Here is a 21738-nt window from a genome sequence, read left to right on the forward strand (position 1 = left end):
TCGACTATTAAAAAGGGTACTGGCAATTCCAATTTCCAATCGAATGAGCCCTTTTCGAAGTTTTACGACAACTCCTTCGATACGAAGTGCCCTGGTATGGAAAAAGAAAACAAAAAATAAATAATACATTGTGCCAACATCGTTCTTTACTTAGGCAGCGCGACTGCGCTGCCTATGATTGTTAGCTTTTGGTTCGGTTCTTGGTTATGCCTCTGAAAGCTTGTAACTTGGAATTGTACAGAATCTAAGAAGAGGAAGTGTTATCCTTGATAGCATAGTCATATTTTTGGTTTCCTCAAAGAAGCCTGATAATTCGTAAATCAATATAGGAACTTTGGAATTTCCTAAATCCAATTACGAAAATTTCAGCGCAGATACCTAAATTGGATTATAATTTCCATTGTCCAAGTATAGTTTGGGACTTTATTGTCAAGTTTTATCATTGTGGTTGAAGTGGATATTTTTGTATTTTTATGTATGTAGAAAATGTGATTTTTAAGGTTACTTTGGGTAAAATCCCAGTAGAACAGGAACCCTCCCAGTGGAGTTTTCTTTGCACTTCAAGCAGAGTGGCGAAAACGTCTGCATTTCATCATTAAGGCCCCAGGTCTTTATTTCCTCCCAAAAAGAGTTATGTTTTCAGTTAATAAGGAAAGCATTTAATCTAGCATAAACTCTGTAATACCCTGTTTTTCCCCTTCGTCAAATGCTAGTTACTAAACATTCACTTTACTTTAATTTCTCTTCAATTTAATAATTTTTGAAAATTTTTCAATCTGACTTTTAGGCAATTACTTAACAATTAGAAAGGAGGATATTAATTAAAGTTAATTCAGTTTGCGCAATTGACAATCAGGATCGATACGATAGTTTATGAAAGTGATCTTAAGATCAAAGATTGTATATCAAATCGTATCAATTTGGTGGCCAGAAAGTTAAACAAAGTTTATTATAACTCTGGCAAAGACATAACCCCAGTTATTCGCCAAAGAGGGTTTTATCAAATACCATGTGACTGTGGCAACTACTATGGTGGTAAAACCCATCAAAATTTAGATAAACGCCCATAACAGCACAAAGGTGACATAACTAGAGCTTTACATTCTAATTGTACAAATATTTCTTTTGATTCTGCTTTAAGCAGTTAAATGTTTGATGATACTAGCCATAAAATGCTTTTTGAAATAAACTTCCCTATTGGGAACGATTTAGGCATAAAACAGGTTGTTCGAGAGGCAATGGAAATTAGAATCAAAATAAATAGTAATATTTTTGTAAATAGGGATTCGGGAGAATATTCACTTAATGCCTTGTATACACATTTAATTAAAAATGATTTAACTTATTATATTAAAAAACCAGTAAGCGATACCCCTCAGCCTGTTACAGATAGACCTTTTAGGTTGGTTACCAGAAATGCAAGATTAGCTTTAAGAGCTTGTTTATAAATGTTTTTTATGCCATTTGAATGAATTGTCTTTTTTCACTTCGCTTGATGTACCAGTTCTGGTTGAACTTCCCTGAAGTAATGCTGCTAGGACTGTGGTATTTTGATGTGAGATCTTTTATATTTGTTTTGCTGAGGACGGCCTTTGGATATAGGGTTCAAATATTCATTTAAAGTTGCATTCCACTATATATATATATATATATATATATATATATATATATATATATATATATATATATATATATATATATATATATATATATATATATATATATATATATATATATATATATATTTATATATATATATATATATATATATATATATATATATATATATATATATATATATATATATATATATATATATATATATATATATATTTATATATATATATATATATATATATATATATATATATATATATATATATATATATATATATATATATATATATATATATATATATATATATATATATATATATATATATATATATATATATATATATATATTAATAGAAATGATATTAACTCTTCCCAGGATCCCTAAGAAAGCTATAGGCGTTTTTTCAGTGGTTAACCTAAAACTATGATTTTTCTTCTTTCTTTTAGCTATTAATGTTTCCCCACTTTCCCAAGAACCTTGACACAGATCTGAACCTATTGACGAGGCTGACAGAGCTACGCATGCCCCCCAAACCCTCTATATACTACCACGAATATAACTCCTTTTTGCACACATTCCATTCCTTTGCACATATTCCTTTTATCATTTAAATTCTAATTGTACCTGTCTCCACCCCCCCTACCCCCCAATACCATTAAGACGTCTATAAATGATTCTATTACTATTTTAATCCAATATATGATTTCTTATCAATATTTTCTTGTTTATTTTTGAATAGCTATACCTTATCCTTTTAAGAATGGTGAAACAGCTATCGCCCATTCATAAAGCGTCGGATAACTACAAATCACCTTAGCAACAACCCTGAAACAACTACATAGGCTACAACTTTAAAGAATTTTTGCAAATTTTACCTTTCTTATTTATATGTTTTACCCTCCATTTCTCCTATTAATCTGAATGTTTTTTTTTTAGAGGTGGTAGTAAAGACCTAACGGTTTCCATAAGTGCCCTGTGCAATAAAAAATCTTTGTTTTATGCTTCAATAACATGAATATGAAGATTAAAATAATTATTTTCCCTTCAAATTGCCCCATCCCCTATCTTCCACATCGTTTTATTTGCTTAATATGATATTTTATATTTTTTTTTTTTTTAGGTTAATTTATCTTTCTTTTAACGCTGGTTTTATTTAAATAATAACGGATGCTAAAACTACAAACAAACGTAATAGATCTGCTTACATCCCCGATACAGTTTTATCACCTCTTATTTATTCTATGTTTTCTTTAGAGGATAATTTTGTCGGTATAAATTTATGACCAGTACTGATCATAAGCAGATATGTTAAGATAACAATTCTTACTTCATAATATGCATAATAATACTAGTTAACATATTTTCCAGGGGAAATACTTTTATCATCACCATTCTCACTGCTGTACAATTATTTTAAACAAAATTATGAACAATAAACATTTGATTGCATGTTTCTATTTCCAATTATTCTGTATAGGGAAGTTAAACACCATCACTGCAATCTACTAAAAAGATATAAATAGGCTACTATTAATAAATTTACGTTAGATTTGGTTAGATTAGCTAGATGGCTCTTGGGTGTTTTTTTGAAACGATTTTCAAGACTTGAGAAAAGATAGTGAGGATAAAGGTACTCCTTTTGGATAATATGTTAACTAGGATGATTTTTCATTTTATGAAGAAATAATTATTTCTTAACATTTCGCCTTATGAACAGTACTGCTCCTAAATTTATACCATTTTGTCTTCATAACTTTACTTCTAAAACTGTTAAATTTTTAGATTTTGACAACAAATTCTTTTGATTTTAATAAATTCAAGTAATTTTTTTTCACCCTTTCAAAGTTCTAAGTTTTTTCAATTTCCAGATCCAATAACTAAACCCCTAAAATTTCATAAAATTTAAGTTTATTCACAGTATCAGAGTTCTGAGAGCTTTTTATATTCAAATTTTGACAACTAACCCCTTTAAATATCACCAATTTCAAGTTTCACCATAATTTCAGAGCTCCAAGTCTTTTAATCTTCAGATTTTGAAAACCAAGCCCCTTATATTTATAGGAACCCACGGAACCCCTTTTCTTAGAGTTTAAATTGTTAAAATTAACACGAATTGCTCCTTACTTAAAGCTTGTTGTCACGAACTGTTTGATTTATTTTTTATATTTACACGAGGATTTCGTTTTTAAAATCTGAATGTTTCACATCTGCAAGGCTTGTGAATTACCGCGAATAATGAGTTACGAGCCAGATTCGAGGCACCATGAATAAAATTCAGCTTGAATTTCCTTGTTTCAATGGAAAGGTTGTAAGTACACTTCATGTTTATGTTTTCTCGCCGAAATTTAATTGCACAAAATATGAAAATCCTTTCAACCCATAATCATTTTGTAATTGTCTTCTTAGCTATTAATTAAAATCGTTTCTTTATTTTTTATGACTCTAGATTTCAATATGACTAATTTTTTCTCTACCTAAATTTTATTGAATTTTTTCAAAACTGAAACTTGTGAGAAAGATTTAAATTATCTTCAAAAATTTTATAACATACGGTTTGTGGATACAGTTTTTGAAAATTTTGTTGTTGTTGTCGTAGGCTAATCCTTACTATATCCGTTGAACTTCAGTAAACTTATTCAACTTTCATCGGAAATAAACTTCTTTTTCAGAATGCCGAAGGACGATCCAGAAATCACAAAGCTAAAAAATGAGCTTCAGTCACTTATTCAAAAGTTCCAGGTATGATGCTTACTTTAGTACATAAAATAAGTTTAGTATATCACTATATTAAACATAGTTGTTTTTGTGTGTGTGAGGGGGATTCAAGGAGGATGAAAGATTCGTATTTGGTTGTTTATATTGTAGGCATTTTGATGACTCGACTGTAAGTTAATGGGCTGGTAAGTAAATTTGGATTGGAACAAATTTTGGATTAGGCTATATTTGTTTTTCCATTTTTACTGGACTATCCCTTTAGACATTGTTGTTGTGTATTTAGTAAATATTTTCTTTAATAAATAAATAAGCTTAAAATGCGTGTAGTCCCAGGTCAGCGAAGGAGGAAACCAGGAGTGTCATTTAAGGGAAGGGATTGAAGGGAGCAAATTTTATAGGCTAAGGCACAAAATTAGATGTTGAGCGGACAGTTAGGTGGAATAACAGGCGGCGTTGGATAAAACTGCTGACACGGATCGTTCTTTCTGGAAAAATTATAACAAATTTCTAGTATTAATTCCAAAAATATTTTCCATTAAACTTATTTGGAAAGAAAAGCCTTGGTGGACCTTCTCATGGCCTTGTTCACGTAGCCTGAAATTTTAAGTGGATCACAGGGAAAAATCTAGTTTTAGGAACAACAAATCGATATAATTAGAGTTTTCTTCAAAAATTTGCTTTCTTCATTAAGGCTCTTTTAGTCAAGCCTATTAGCCCTGAAAGTTTTTTAGTGATCATGAAAACAAAGTCTAGCCCTTCTTAGGGTGTCACAAAGCTATACAATCTAATTGACTTTCCTCGTTTTGCTGAGTGTATATGCCCAGTAAGCTGCAAGGCAATAGGAGAGAACATATAAGAGCCTCTTTTGGGTATCAGGGATCCAACCAACAATTAGTTTTTTCAGTACTGTTGTCAATTTAAGATTCTCATGTCCCTGCCATCGTACCCTGTAAGTTAAAGCTGGTCTCATATAACATAATTTTTGGCCCAGATTCATGCGTCACATATTGATTCAATTAAATATATTTACTTTCTTCAAATAGTAAAACTCTGTCTCTAATACTTACTGAATTGCTTTTTTTCTGTAGTTGTGACACAGGACAATTAGTAAGGGAAAAGTTTAGTTTTGCATTATTATTAAATTAAAGTTATTGCAGCGTTAAAGCCAGTTTTATCGCAATGTTAATATAAGGTGTATTTCAAGAACAAGTCGCATTTGACCATACATGCGATTTGCTATGCCAGGAGGTAAAAGTATGACATGCAATTAGGAATATTTCACATATTTTCTGAAATGGTGAACTGATACAGCCTTATTTTGTTCAAAAGTGTTTGTGCCCAGATTTTAGGCAAAGCAATTTTGTTGTCTTTTTTTTCAATTGTAATGGGGTCTCCTTTGTCCAAGTAATTCCACACATGAGTTCAAAGTGAATTGAAAAAAATGTTTTCGTATCATTTTGGAAGTTTTTTCAGCACTATTTAGAATTATACCCAGTTTAGACTGGGCCATCTTTTTCTCAAATGAAAAGTTTGGCAAAAGATTCAATTAAAATACATGTCCTGCCAATGCACACAGAATAATAAACTAGTATAGTGGTGAGCATTCTTATTTCTTCAGATTTTTATGAACAATAAAATAAATCTTACTTATAAAATAAAAGGATAAAAAAGAACCCATGCCTACAACTTTTATATTTCAAATGCATAGAAATATATTTTCAACAGATACCAATTACAAAAAACGACAATCTTGCCAATTTGTAAGGCTCATTACGGCACGAAAAGCAATAACATGTGACATTGTAATAAATTTCAAGTGATTTATCCCTGATTTTAATGATTTTTTCTCTCCCCTGTAATAATCTTCTCCTTGCTGAAATATTATCTGATTTGCTGATTATCATACTGATTTACTGAATTCTTTTTTAAATTTTTTTTCTAGAAATATTACTTGCATATATTTATTGGCATCAAAGATAGCAATATGAAATTGAAAGTCGGCTACTCCACAAAAAAAAAAACTTTCCTGCGTAAACGTATCGAAAAGCTCATAATTTTTATGAAACAAAAAAGTAAGAAAACACAATTTTAGTAGTTTTTTATTCTTAGCGATTCTAAGAACATAATTCTGGAAGACTACTCCTCCCTCCGGGCAAGATTAGTCTCCTGTCCTATATGTAAATGTATACTACAGTGCCATCTTCCTTGATTCTTCATTCTTCTAGGATATAAGACTTTAAATAACAGTTCAAATAGGGACGAATCCAATTATTAGGCAGTGAAAAAACAATGAAAAAATGCTGGATATTTTGATCAAATATACAGTGACCGTCATCAGCAGATATACTAATCTGCTTAGATTAGTCATATATATTAGTAGATATATCTTAGTATATCTGCTGATGACGGTCACTGTATATGTGATCGAAATACCCAGTATTTTTCATTTTTTTCACTGCTTAATAAAAGGAATTTATTGCTATTTGAACTGCTTTTATCGTCATGGAAAGGCAGTATCGTCTTCGAAAATACCTACGGTATAAGACATATATTCGAAGATTCGGTCAGGAATTTTTTTTTATCCAGTGGGAAACCTGCTCCACCTCCATATTCTGGCAATATTTTCTCGGAAATCAAAATACTATCACCATATTTTCAAGAATTATTTTTGTATTTTCTACCAGAGTACCACGTGTAAGATAAACCGAATCTCAATTTTGTGTATTTTGCTTTTTATCCTCACTATTTGTTTCTCGTCTTTTTATGTGTTTTTTTTTTTTTTAATTTAGAAAGAGAAAGTAGTTAAAACAGGGATTCTAGAAACTGCATGTGACTTACCTCTTATCTTACCAGTTCATTACTTCGCTTTTCTTCTAGGATGCACAGAAAACAGCAGCAGATACAACCTTGGAAACTGTTTGTGGTAGCATGAGCGATGTCCCCAAAATACGCATGACAACGAAGAAAGTTCTGAAAGGGCATATTAATAAAGTAACCTGCTGTGACTTTGCCGGTGATAGTAGGTAAAGTAATTACCTGGATCACTTTAGGATTACTGAGTAACTTCAACCATTTCATATCATTTGTTTCTCCAAATCTTGCTACCACTGTTTTTAGATTTCTAAACTTTTATTTTTGAGTTAACATTCCTGTTTGAAGACTAAAAAAACACAAAAATAAAAAACTATCCTTGGAACCTCTTGGAAATTTATTTGACTTTGAAGGCTCAAGTACCTATTAATTATAATTAAGTACTCGTATTTTGTGCTTAATGAGTACTTTAAGTACAAGTATTTTAAAAACTCTGCAACACTCCTTTGATCAATGTGCAGTAGCTAAACAGAAACAAAAAACGCAGACAATATTTTTAACTTTTTAAAATTGAATTTGAATTTACTGTTGTGTCAAACCAGAATTTCTAGAAAGCCAAGTGCGAGATCATTATAGCCAGCAAATAAATATTGTCAATAATAATTTTTCTTCCAGTTTGAAAAAAAGTAGTTATTATCAGTAAGGGGTTCAATTAGTGATTTTATTTTAACTTAAGTAATAAGAACTCGTTCAATTACGCAATTATTTAAACTGCTCGGTTTTGGTTTTGTTCTTTCTTTTTTCCTAATGATAGCCAAGAAGCTCAGTGAGGTAGATACTTGATGTTTCTAAAGAAAATTCTGTAAGAAAACTAGTTTTGTCTCAGACTTGGATTTTTTTTGTTTCAGGCATGTTGTTAGTGGCTCGCTTGATGGAAAGCTCATCATTTGGGATGCTTGGACAGGTAATAAAGTCCAAGTGATTCCGTTGAGATCAGCATGGGTGATGTCCTCTGTTTTTGCAAAGAGTGGAAATTTTGTTGGTAAGATCATTTTTCTGAAAAAATATATTCATTTAACAAGTTCCAATTCGAACTTTAAGCTCTAAAATGTAGGCAGTGTCGTATTTTACATAGAAATTGGTTTGGCTGGCACGTGGGGGGGGGTCTAGAATTTTTTTTTCGCTACTCTATCGGGACTCTGAGGGATGTAATCAGAGATTTAAAATCAGGAACTCAGATGTTCTGATACTTTGATACTTAAGGCATCGAATATTAAGGATGCAGCTAGCCATGTCTGAAATCCTAGGAAAAAGGAAGGAAGTAAAGTAGATGAAATGGCCATGCCATGCCCATATCTTAGATGATTACGTGCTTGTAGAAAGAGAGGGCTTCCACAAGAAACTGTTTTCTTGATCTTGCAGCAGGACCAGGCATTTTTCCGCCTCGCCTGGCCTATGAAATCTAGGCGTTACTTGGGAATATGTAAGTTCCCCAGACCGTAATTTTTCCACACTCATTCCAAAAAACTATATACTTACTGGTCTCATTACAAGAATATCCAGGCTATTTATTACCAAAAACAAAAGGGGGTGGATTATAATCAATTTATATTTCTGGTTATTTTGGGGGAGGGGAGGAATGTTAAGTACTATATCCGGGAATATTTGTCCCTAGTTATCATCCATTTATACTAGTGACTTCAATGCCCATAGCGTTTCAGTTTTAGAAATCAATGATAGTATTTTTAACCATATATACGAGAAGTTTATATCTTGCCATTTAAAATATCTATTAAATTTATTAGGGGACCTGGAGTAGAAAGTCTTATTCCTGAGTTTACGTGCATTTAAATTTCTTAGGTGCAAAAGACAGCAAGCTTTCTTAATTTTAGGATCCAAAGAGTAGTGACCTGATGGTGATAGACCAATTTTAGTTTGAGCGCTTTTCTAGTAGTATCCTCAGCCATTTTCCTGCAATGCCATGCTGCTTGCATTGTATTAATTCTACGTCTTGGCAAAAAAAAAAAAAAAAAAAAAAAACTGAGCATGTGTGTCTGTTATTTAACATTTTTTTCAGAACCTAAGCGCAGCCTCAGTAATCTAAAATCCTTATTATTTTTACCGGGTAGGAGCTCTGTAAATCCTTATTCAAACAACAATTAAATATCAGCAAAATTAAACTATATTTGAAATTAAACTTTAGCAAACATCATTTTAAGAAGGAAAATATCCAGAAGGCAACCCTGCATTCAAGCCATTCTTCATCCAGAAGATTTGTACCATCGACTTAGTAAGACTAGACCAGTAGCACCAACTCACGAAAATGTGGGGGGGTTAATTTGGCTTTTTGCAATTATTTGGTAAAGTGATTGCAGTGCTTATGCAAAAAGCAAAGGGAGTAAACACCACCCATCCCCCAATCAATGCCCATAGATCAGACACTATTTTATGTCCGAACACGGAAGCAGAATACAGTGCACAGATACATTGCCAAATGTGTTAAGTATAGGTATGTTCATTCACATCTGTAATGCAAGAGTGAGATTAATGTGCCTTGCAAGTACTAAATTGACAATTCAGTTGGTGCTATGAAACATTTTTGTACATAACATAAAAAAAAACGTTTGAATTTCTTTAAATTTACTTTTGTAAATTCTGGATGGGTTTTAAAAACTCATTTTTTAACTTGTTTTTGGACAAAATTCGTGTCTATTATTCTTTAAAAAAGGGTTTCATTTTTAGAACGCAATTTTAGGCTTATCTTTTATTCTAATGCAATAGTCTAGTCAATTTATTGCTCAGTAGCTGCAGTTTTTTTTCACACTGGAAAAATCAGTAATTTTACAAAAAAAAAAAAAAAAAAAAAAAAAAAAAAAAAAAGAATTATACAAACTTTCACAAGGAGATTATGCCTGAATAGCCGGCTTTGAAGTATCTTCAAATTGAGGCAGGAAAAACTTTGTTAAATACAAAGAAACACATGGAGCATGTTTTATTTTTGGAGCATATATTTTCACTGCTAAAGCAGTGGAAATATGTTTTTTCATGCCTGTTCGTAATGATAGGTCACCAAATTTTTTGTTTTAGCTTGCGGTGGAATGGATAATATGTGTACGGTTTATGACTTAAATAACAGGGATAGCTCTGGAAGTGCGAAGATTGTTCGTGAGCTGGCCGGCTACGAGGGATTCTTATCTTGTTCCCGTTTTTTCGACGACAAGAAAATCATCACTGGATCAGGAGACACCAGACTGTAAGTGTTCGTTACTCCTTGGCTGTATTTCAGCATTTTTTAGTGAAAATATTGCTATGAAAAATCTCAGTACTCCATAGTAAACCTTTAGGCAGTTCAATACTCTCAACCAACATTTTCATGTGAATCTAAAGAGTGACCTAAAGAGCAAACCGATTCCTTTTACAAGCAGGAATAAACCAGTATATCCTATATAGCCCCCACGATTTAAAGGCACTGCTCAACCCATCCGGCTATGACGAGGTATTTGTAAGCTTATTATTGTTGCCACTTTATTAATAAGCTTGAAACTTAAGAGACTATCGTCAAAATTAGTCCGGAAGATGGTTCTTTGCATACTGTTATAGACCTCCAGTTAAACATTATACCTTGTAGAAAGTTATTTATTGGTGAACAGAATCTGACTGATAGTTAAAATGTAGACTTCGAAATCCAAATTTCAAATTAATATAAATTTAACTTTATTAAAATAAAGTGGCGAGCATGTTATTTGTGTTAAAAGTAAGTGGCAGTTGTGGATTCTAGTATAAGATAGAATGTTAATTACTTTGTTGCTGATCTATAGGCTAAAGTCTTTTTAGAGGCCACTTAATTTGCTGGTTACGGTGTTCGAGACGACACAGTCTGGTGGGTCGTTTTATGTGCAGAGACAGCTTCTTTGTCAACGTGGGGTTTCTTGGAAACCTTTACAGGGTAAGAGCTACTCTAAATAGGTTCGTCAAACTTGTGGTATGACGTTGACAGTTTAAAGGTAGGTTGGGCTGTTTTCGTTTCTGTAAATGTATGATCTGTGGGCTTTGTTTGCTGGACAGAAATGGGAAGTTCGGACTTGGCAGTCTTTGCAATCAAGAACGAAACAGTTACGACATTAACTTTTGTAGAAATTAAAATACCGTTATATCTGCGACGATAAAAAGCTTATTAATGATGCACCAACAACCATTTTTAATAAAAGCCAACATGAAACTTGGCACTTCTGTACGTTATTATAGCTAGACTTTTAGATCTTACGTTTAATTTTATTTCAGCTTTGGATTTTTAGTCCATTCCCGGTTATTTCGTGGATGGTGCTGGGATTTTTGTCTGGGTCGTACCGGGAGTGTGTTCAAACTTCTCTTTTTTTGGAGCCTTTGCTTTCTTTTCCTTCTTGGCTGGTGTATAAAAGATATTGGACACGGCATATGTATTTGATTCTTCATCTAACAATACAGTAATTTCGATGACATCCGAATTGTCACTTTGTAACTTCTACGACTCCCTTTCGATTGAATGTTTAATTTCAAAGTCTTAGAACTATAGTTCACAGCAACGCCGTCCATGGTTTCACATTCTCTCTGCTAGCGACCTCCGTATCTTTCATAGCTTTTTTGGGTTTTCAATGCCTAGGTTCTCATATTTCAGTATATTGTTGGAGATAGTTAAATAAAAACGATTCTAGTTGGAATGACGGGCCGTCTTTTCTAATTATATCATATAGTCATATATCTTTACTTGCTCCTGGGGGACCTTGTCCCTGTGGGTCCATAATAGAAACTGGGGCACTTTCGCCCGGGGTCATAAATACAGGCAAATGTCGAAGAAGACCCTTCAAATGTAAACTCAACAGGGCCCACTAGCTCTGCCACAAGTCCCAGATATAGCAGACCCTTTACTCTCAATGGGTTATATTGAAAAGTAATGAAAGTGCCAACATAGCGAGATTTCCTAATAGAGAACCACTTCAGCAGTGCGTAAAATCCAGATATTTACACAGTAGCCTCGTCAAAGCGCTTCCACAACCTTTTTGTGGTATCTGCGAGACTTGAGACTTTGCGGTCAACTCTATTTCTTACTGAGGGGTGGCACCCACCGAGGATATCATAGCCTAGTAAACGACATAGCATTCGCACGGGATTCTGATTAATGGACAATTCTTCTGGGCTTGGTTTGTTTTCACGGGTGTCTTGGGGCTGAACAACCTCTTCCTAGCTAATTTATCTATTATGGGCTGCCTCCCCGTGCTAGCATAATATTTGTAGGCATGAATATATAATGAGTCGGAGGTAATAGGCTTGAGATTGTCTGTGCAGGATTTCGACTCTTGTTGATAGAAGAGTATCGCCAAGGGCTGAAAACCATGTTGTGACCAAGATGGGTCAAGGATTGCACAAAGCCTCCATTCATAAAGGTCCCAGGGACTTCTTGCTGTCCGGTCCTAAACCAGCTTAAGCACTTCGGTGTAGACTTGAGAAGATACGTGATCCCCGTCCTGCACTGGTATCCGGGATCATTGCTTTTCCTGAGGCGAAAATAATTTCAGTGATTTAAAAAACATGAAAATTGGAACTTGGAATGTTACGACGTTAAGAAAAATGACTATCATATCGACATTTTGACTGACGAATTCAGACGATTTGAACTAGACTTATTAGGAGTTTCAGAAACATCCCAGGGGTAGGAAGAATGAAATTAGGCGATATAGAATTTGTTTACTCAGGCAGAAAGGATGGAGTACATAGACAGGGAGTAGCTAAGTCTAAGCAGTAGCTAGACTTAGCAGTAGCTAAGTCTGCTATGTCTTGTTTAGGCTGGGAAGATATTAATAATAGAATACTAATTGCTCATTTTATGACTAAAAAGTTCAGGGTATCAGTCATAGTAGTATACGCCCCTGTAGAACGGACTGACGGAGATACTAGTGAGTCAGATGAATTTTACTTACAGTTACAGGAGCAAATAGACAGTGTCCCAGGTAGAAATATGATGTTATTACTGGGATATTTTAACGCCCAGGTTGGTAGAAATAGGGATAGATGATATCCTAGCCTTGGTAATTTTGGTGTAGGAAAATAAAACAGTAATGGATACAGACTTTTGCATTTTTGTAGGTATAACAATCTAGTTATAACCAATACGGTGTTTGGTCATAAAATGGCTCATAAGTTAACATGGCATTCAGGTGATGGCAAGACAGCAAACCTTATTGATTATGTAATAGTAAACCGAAGACTCGCAGGATCAATACAAGATGCTAGGGTATATAGGAGTGCCGTTATTGATTTTAAAAGTAAATATCATCATCTAGTAGTGGCAAAGATCAATTTAAAGCTGAAATATCTGAAGGGTAACTACCTCCCCGGAAGTTATGATGTTAGTAGACTTCAGGATCAGAATTTGAGAGAAACTTTCCAGGAACAGTTGAATACTAAACTTAAGTGTTTAAAATTTGATAATGTGGAAGATGGTTGGAATCATTTTAGAAAAAATAATTTGTGAAGTTGCTGAAGGTGTATTAGGGAAGAAAGCTAGAACTGCAGCTAAGAATATTAGTGAAAAAGCTTTATGTTTAATGAAAAGGAGAAAGGCCGTGTACAGGTAATATCTTAGCAACCCATTATATGTAAAAAAGGATTGTAAAGAAAATTGAAAAAGTAATAAGATATGAACTAAGAAGGCGTGATGTGAAGACTATGCATAAAATTGTTAATGACCTGGAAGATACAGCTAGATGATACAATAGTAAAATATTGTACTGGCATGTTAATAAATTCAGAGGGAGTAGTCAATCCGGACTGGGCCCAGTTAAAGATAAGAATGGGGCCGCAATTAGCGATAATGAAAAAACTAGAGAGATGGGCCGAACATTTTGAGAATTTGTTTAACCGAGATAGAGTTGCATGAAAAGATATAGAGGAAAATGAAAAAGTTTGTGATACCTTGGATGTGAAAGAAGATATGTTTTGTGAGGAAGAATTAGCAACGGTACTAAAAGGATTAAAAAATAATAAGGCCCCAGGTGCTGATAGGGTGGTAAATGAGTTTCTTAAATATGGTGGCTCTGAGGTTAGAAATAAGCTAGTGAAAATTATGAATATGATTTTTTAAAATGGGGAAGTGCTTAGCTATTTTAGGAAAACCTTAATTAAGCGACTCTATAAGAAAGGTGATAAAAGTGAGTGTGGTAATTATTAAGGCATTAGCCTGGTCTTTGTAGATAGTAAATGATATAATAATATGATACTTTTTAGACTGAGAAATGCCGTTGACAAAGTTATAAGAGAAGAACAGTGTGGATTTAGAAAGGGTAGAGGATGTGTTAACTAAATTTTCACTCTTAGGCTAATAATCGAGAAGTACGTGATTTGTCAAACACCTTTGTCCTCAGTTTCATAGATTATGAGCAAGCGTTCGATGCTGTTGATAGAAGAGCTTTAGTAAAGGTTTTATCCCTTTATAGTATACCAGACAAATACATTAAAGTGATTAGTGCTATGTACGAGAATAACACCGCTGCGGTTAAGGTAGGAAATATGGTTAGCAGCTGGTTTTGTATTAAATCAGGAGTTAAGCAGGGTTGTGTTCTATCCCCCTTTATATGGTGATGGGAGACCACGGAATCAAATGGGGACGAAAAAGTCTCCTGGAATTGGATAATGCTGATGATTTAAGCATCCTAGATGAAAGTGTGAGCAAAATGAATGACGTATTAGAGGTTTTGCGAGTTCAGGGTGCTAGAATTGGTTTGAAAATTATGGTAGGAAGACTAAGTCACTAAGGCTAGGAATAAGTGAAGATGAAAAGGAGACGTTGGGTAAGGAAAAGATTTATCAGGTGGGCAGCTTCACTTCCCTTGGTAGTATTATTAGTAAAGATGGTGGGAGCAGTGAAGATGTTAAAAGTAGAATAGCCAAGGCTCAGGGTGTTTTTTTCACAGTTAAAAAAAGTTTGGAAGAATAGGAAGATAAATCTTCAAACGAGGATTAGAATATTAGAAGCTACAGTGATAACAGTGGTCAAATATGGCTCTGAAGCATGGACGCTCCGAAAAGCGGATGAAGATTTGCTAGATATTTTCCAGAGAAATTGCTTAAGGATTGTTCTGGGTACCCGGCTGATTTACCGTATTTCAAACAATAGGCTATACGAAAAGTGTGGGTCAATACCGCTCTCTAGGGCTATAATGAAAGAAAGGTTGAGGTGGTTAGGGCACGTTGTGCGGATAGAGGATGACAGATTGTTCTTTTTAGCCAACCGTCTAGGGCTAAACGGAAAGCAGGTCGTCCCCGTTCTGGGGTGGGTGGACGTCATAAAGAAAGATTTAAAGGAAATGGGAACTTCGTGGGCGGGTGTAAAAAGGGAGGCTTTGAATAGATTGGGGTGGAGGAGGAGCGTGCGTAGCTGTGTTGGCCTCAGGCGGCTTGGCGCTGCGGTGAGTTGTTAGCAGTAGTAGTAGAAAAAGGGCTGCTACTTCACTCAATTCAGTTTAAATTGTGTTGTATTTGAGATTAAACACATGTTCAAAAGTATATTCTTTTTAGTACTTTTTTTTAATTATTTTTTAGAACTCCATACTGTATCAGAAAAACATTTTTATCATTAGTAAAATGCATTGCAAATAATGCAAATAACGGACTTATCTTATGTAGCGGAGTTCTGTCCATGTTGCTATTCAGTTTCTTAATCGTTTTATCTTGATTTATTTTCATACCTAGATGAGCAATCAAAATTGAAAAAAATAAATGTGAGAAGTAATCTGAGAAGCAAACCTAAATGAGAAGTGAATTTTTTCAGCTTGCTTTAAATGTTTAAGCATCATATTAGAACTGCTAGAACACCTCAAATTTTAAATACATGTGCTTTCTTACTTTTAGTCTCGCACTTAAGACATATTTTGTGAGAAAATATACAACAATAATTTTAGGACTGTTTGGGATCTAGAAAGTGGCAAAAAGTTGCAAGAGATTAACTGCGCTCATGCAGGAGATGTTTGTTCAATGTCTATGTCTTCAGATCAAAATACACTGGTAACAGGATCAGTTGATAGAACTATGAAAGTATGGGACATGAGAAATATGACTTGCCAGCAGACCTTCTTTGGTCACGAGTCTGATGTTAACTCCGTCTGCGTAAGTAGTTTTGTTTTCTACACCAGTACCCAACTAATGCCGAACCGTATGACATGAGATTCTATCCTTCATTATTCTAAGTTTCTTGAGCATATTACTCATAACATATTACCGGAAAGTTAGCATGTGTTTCACCCATGTGAATTCCAGACCCCTCCCCCCCTAAAAATGATTGACATGTATCTAAAACAATATATGAAGTCATGATCTGAAAAATTGTTGACTTAATTAGTTTTCAGATTGACTCACATATGAAGATAGTTTTCCATAAGTTCGAAAGTTCGATAGTTCGAAAGTTAAAAAGCTGTGAGTTTCGCCTTAGATGAGTCTCCCACTAACGGCTATGAATCTTTCTCATTGAATTCATTCTTCTTCTTTTTTCGGTTCTCTTAACAGCACACGAATATTCGTTTCCATAAAAAGCGTACATTCTGGGAAATTCTTCGCTAGGCCTCTGTTTCCAGCCTGGATATTCCTCAGTTATTTTAATGTTATTTTAGAAAAAAAACTTTAATCAATGTTAGGCTGAACAGATAAGTGTCTAATCCCAGGATTCAAATTATAAGCCATTATAACATAATCCTTTTTTAATCTGCATATTATTTGTTCTTACAACTAAAAAGGTGGGAGAAAGGTATTGGGGGGGGGGGGGGTTAAAGTCAGTATTAAGTGTGGCTGACTACATGGACCTAATACCCTTATCTCATGAAATTGACTCTTCAGATTGAACGAATAAGTACCTTTGGACAGGCTTTTTTCACTGGCAAAGCTTCTCTGATTTACTACTCTATATAATCGTGTTTTTTTAGATTTTAAAAAGAATTTGACCGGTATGTAAGCATCCGCTGTTGCATAAAAATATGCATTTAAAAAAAAAGCTCTGAATATCACTGATTATGCTGTTACATAGCAAAATAAAGCTTCGTTAGCATTACTAATTTTCTTAATTATAGATGCATCCTAGTGGATTTGCCTTTTGTTCAGCGTCAGAAGACAAAACAGCACGATTTTTTGACATTCGCGCTGACCAGCAAATTGGCTTGTATCGCCCACCTACATCAAATTCTGGATTTACCTCGTCTGGCCTTTCTAGGTCTGGCAGATACTTATTTGCTGGTTCTGACGATTCAACAGTTCATGTTTGGGATATAGCGAAGGCTCAGCATGTTGGTAAGTCGTACAATAGTTTCCTTCTTAAATTCATATCCTTACCTATGTTCAATTGACCATAATTTTCTAGTTTTAATATGTTGCGGTTGCGAGTGTCATCACTGGCAACCAAACATACCTTACTTTTTTTTTATTATAAGTGTTTTTATTAGTCAATTTATGCCTAAACATAGACACGTAAGAAAGTGTGGGAATTAGGCCTTTATGACATCTCTTCGGATCTTTGCTGAGTAGTCACCAAATATACAAGCCATGATGCCACAAATAAATAGGCTCTATAAAGGCTGTTCAAAGTAGCAGAATTAATAAGCGATAATAACCCACTTAAGTGAAAATTGTGATGAATTTAAAGAGTAATTTTAGCTTTTGCTATTACTTTTTCTATTTTCTAAATGTTTATAGATTATGCACATCGAAAGACAATCAACATTCGTTGTTTCAGTTGAAGTTTTGCCCATGCTTCGAACTTCACACTAGAGGAAGTTAGTGAGCTGAACCACGATCAAATGGTATAGATCTCTTCGCTAGAGAATAAAAAATAAAAACCACAACTTCTCATTATTAAAATAATATTACTCCATTTCGTAAAAATGTTGACTTTTTTCAAAGTGATGTTTGTATTGCCTTCAGACACTTTCGCAGGAGGGAGAGTCTTCGATTCTATGTCCCCTCTTCCCCCGAAATCTTGAGGTTACTGCAACTTCCTATTATTTTTATGTTTTTGCATCATTCCAAATGTTTTTAATTTTGGCAATAGAAAGCTGTTTGGCAATAGAAAGATGGCAAAAAAAGCTGTTTATGACAGAAAAGTGTCATGTTTTTATCTTTTGGCCTTCGAGGGGGAGGTGGGAGCTCTGTGGGTACTCTTGAGTAAAATTCTTTGTCTTTCACTAAAAACAACAAGGTAACTTCCAGATTTATTATTATAACCCTTTTAGAACTTATTCCAATTATTGCATCTCATAAAAATATTGAGGTCAGTATATTTGAGACTATGTATATTATGTTCCAAGAGAGAGAGAGAGAGAGAGAGAGAGAGAGAGAGAGAGAGAGAGAGAGAGAGAGAGAGAGAGAGAGAGAGAGAGAGAGAGAGAGAGAGAGAGAGAGAGAGAGAGAGAGAGAGAGAGAGAGAGAGAGAGAGAGAGAGAGAGAGAGAGAGAGAGAGAGAGAGAGAGAGAGAGAGAGAGAGAGAGAGAGAGAGAGAGAGAGAGAGAGAGAGAGAGAGAGAGAGAGAGAGAGAGAGAGAGAGAGAGAGAGAGAGAGAGAGAGAGAGAGAGAGAGAGAGAGAGAGAGAGAGAGAGAGAGAGAGAGAGAGAGAGAGAGAGAGAGAGAGAGAGAGAGAGAGAGAGAGAGAGAGAGAGAGAGAGAGAGAGAGCTGGTGCCATTGATATAGCAAATATATACGGTAAATAGTGAGCCAAATTGGCGGTAATTTACGGCATTTAATAATGTCTCTTCTAGCACCAAGAAATATAGTTTCATGGATCTCCATAACTCTTTAGCGTCAATTATAGAACAAATTGGGTTCCAAGGCCCCCAATGAAAAATAGCAAGCATCGTCTCTATGCTTGTTTAGTGTGGCATAGTCGTTCATAAGATAACAATACAAAAGGGGATGGTCTATATAGCCATAAATTTTCGTCTATTTTCATATTTCAGCGCACGTAGTTCTGTTTGCCCATAAATATGTAGGAAAAAACCTTCCACAATTTTCAAAATCGCAGTGAATTCTGCAAAACGCGGTGTATGAGAACTAGGGATAAGGCTGAGTTCCAAAAAAGTTCAAAATGTCAAGGAGAACTTTTTAAGAACTCAGTAAATTTGAGCTTCGGAACTATATAATAAATTACATTGAACCTTGGACCATGGTGTCTCCCAAAAAAAGATGCATTTATGCTCGTGGAGCTGCCTAGTTTTAGAAATTTTTTTTTTAATTTTTTTTTTATCACGGAAGGCTATGATTTTTGGTATTAAATATTATTTTTCAGACTCTGAAATATTATATTTCAGAGTCTGGTCATTTCATGATCAGACTCTGGTCATGTTGATCATTATTATTATTATTTTTTTTTAACAAACAATTTTTTCTTGAAGCATACAGATGGAAAAAAAAAACGAAAAAATCCCTGTCACGATCTTCAACGGTGTGCACTTCAGCCAACAATTGCTTGTGAAAATAACCAATAAACAAAATCGTCGTTAGAAGATGAAAAACTTGCTGAAAAACTTGCTTTATTTTATTAATAGTAACAAACAAAAAAATTTTACAAGTTTGAATCCTTGTACTTAGCAAGCTATTATCAACAACACTTGTAAGAGTCATAACAAAAAGGCAACTACAACTAAAATAAAAGAAAAAAAACGACCCTAGCCTAATAGATGTGAATTAACATTGATTTTTCACTGACAAATTTCCATGGAACAACGACTGAGTGAGGAACTGTGCAATGGAGACACTGGACCAGCATTTGAGAAACTTTTCACCAATCAGATTCAAATTAAGAGAACTTAGAATGGCTCGTGACTTTGTCCAGGACCTGAACTCTACCTAAAGATACTGCTAATGTTATATATTATTATCCTTTATGATACGATAATAACAGTTTTTTTTTTAACCAGGTTAAAAAAAGTTCAACAATCAAAAGAGTCATAATAAACTCTTGTCAACTATTTTGTTTCCTTTTCAGGGAACATGCAAGGACACGAAAACCGAATAACATCTCTTTCTGTCTCAGAAAATGGAATGGCAGTTGCAACAGGATCTTGGGACAACTACGTAAAAATCTGGCTTTAATCAAAGCTATCCCCAATTTAAATTAGTTATGATTTCTTGCCATGACAGAAGTATTTCGAATTCAAGTATTTGAATTTTACCTTGTTCAAGTGTCGAAATAAATTTTTAAACCACAATTGTTTTTTTGGGCAAAGAATAAAACTTCCTTGAAAACGTAAGATAAAAAAAACGTCTCAATTTTGTTACTTTGACGGTATTTCTCGTTTATACGAAAGTCAGTAAACTTTGATTTAATTTCTTATCAATTACAGTAGTAACATATAAGAGTTTGTCTTTCTATCTTTTTTTCGTTTTATTGCAAGATTTGTGGCATCATAAATAACCTAATTAAATGATTCTGGTCCTGGGTATCGTCATTCTAGATAAGCAAAAGCTTCGTGGATAGCGTTTTTTAAATTACATAGAACTTTTTCAATGCATAAAATTTTAGAATGCTTAATGAAACTTTTCCAGTCAAATTAAAAATAGGACTAAAATTTACCCATGGGCCACATTTATTGCCAAATGTTTCTTTAACATTTATAATCCAAAATATAGATACATCGACTTTGCCAAAAAATAAACCTCAATTTCAAGGCTCCTGAAGAAGCTATTCACTCTGAAATTTGTCTAATGGTAGAAAATATATACTCTTTTCGTCTGAAACACCAACCCGTTGGCTCCAAAAGGCGAATATTGCTGTTCGAGAAAAGGTATATTACGCACAAGTTCTGTGACTGTTCGTGTCTAAAGAAAACCCAGACTGTGGTTTTGGTGTTTTTTGGCAGCTCAAAAAACCAACAAAGAGAAAAATCTATAAAAAAAAACAAAAAAAAACAAACAAACGAGACTGTGGCCAGTGGAGAGAAAAGAAAAACAATAGAAAAAACCCTACAATTAAGCAAGCCTCCAGAAACTTTCGTTTCAGCTTTAGCAGAGCATATTTGGCTTCAACCAGATCATTTTGTAAAATTTGATGAAGCCTTGGCTATTTCTAATGATAAGGGTTACATCCAATGGGCCAGGGAAGCCATAGAAATTAAAAACATATGTTTGCTAACTTTTCCATAAAGAGGGACATGGGTAATTTAAATATTGACCCAATTTATGATAACCTTCTAAAGAGTGAATCAAAATTCAATAAGGGAGTAAAGATTTTAAATAATCACCAGGGGACTATTTTACCTGCTAGACCAAAACGATTTGCTTCAGTAATAGCTAACAAAAGGATTATTTTTCAACTGAATAATTAAAGTAATTTATATGTTTTTTTATTTTTACACAGTTAATCTGGTTTCCTCACTTAATTAAATAAATTTTAGCATCTTTTCCCAACGGTGTTATTTTTGTGCCTATTTTAAATTTTTTTTTTTTTTTTTGGGTTGGGTTTTATTGGTTTTTAGTTTTATCTTGTTTTTTTTTTTTTTTGGTTTTTTTTTTTTTTCTTTAGTGCTGAAGACGCCTTTTTTGTATAAAGGCGAAATATACCCGTTGTTTTGTTTGTGTTGTTTTT

The 21738-nt window shown here is 33.9% G+C and overlaps 1 protein-coding gene across 1 annotated transcript; it reads left to right on the forward strand.

Moving 5' to 3' along the window:
- The first annotated feature begins 423 nt into the window (after window positions 1-423).
- Gbeta76C (guanine nucleotide-binding protein subunit beta-2) lies at window positions 424-21263 on the forward strand. The gene is made up of 8 exons (XM_089105661.1): window positions 424-475; window positions 4288-4357; window positions 7211-7356; window positions 8053-8186; window positions 10232-10397; window positions 16078-16282; window positions 17236-17452; window positions 20140-21263. The coding sequence occupies exons 2-8, from the start codon at window positions 4289-4291 to the stop codon at window positions 20244-20246; spliced, it is 1044 nt and encodes a 347-aa protein (XP_088961787.1). The 5' UTR covers window positions 424-475; window position 4288; the 3' UTR covers window positions 20247-21263.
- The last annotated feature ends 475 nt before the right edge of the window (window positions 21264-21738 follow it).

This window comes from Artemia sp. Qi Xiang Cuo, chromosome 19 (assembly GCF_049724085.1).
Source record: "Artemia sp. Qi Xiang Cuo chromosome 19, ASM4972408v1, whole genome shotgun sequence".
In the NCBI taxonomy this organism is placed as follows: Eukaryota; Metazoa; Arthropoda; class Branchiopoda; order Anostraca; family Artemiidae; genus Artemia; species Artemia sp. Qi Xiang Cuo.

Excerpts from the sequence above, each read along its gene's own strand:
- Gbeta76C (XM_089105661.1), top strand. The coding sequence starts at position 4,289 with ATGCCGAAGGACGATCCAGAAATCACAAAGCTAAAAAATGAGCTTCAG. Across the intron at positions 16,283-17,235 it reads CTGATGTTAACTCCGTCTGC|ATGCATCCTAGTGGATTTGC; the intron begins GTAAGTAGTTTT and ends TCTTAATTATAG. Across the intron at positions 17,453-20,139 it reads AGCGAAGGCTCAGCATGTTG|GGAACATGCAAGGACACGAA; the intron begins GTAAGTCGTACA and ends TTTCCTTTTCAG.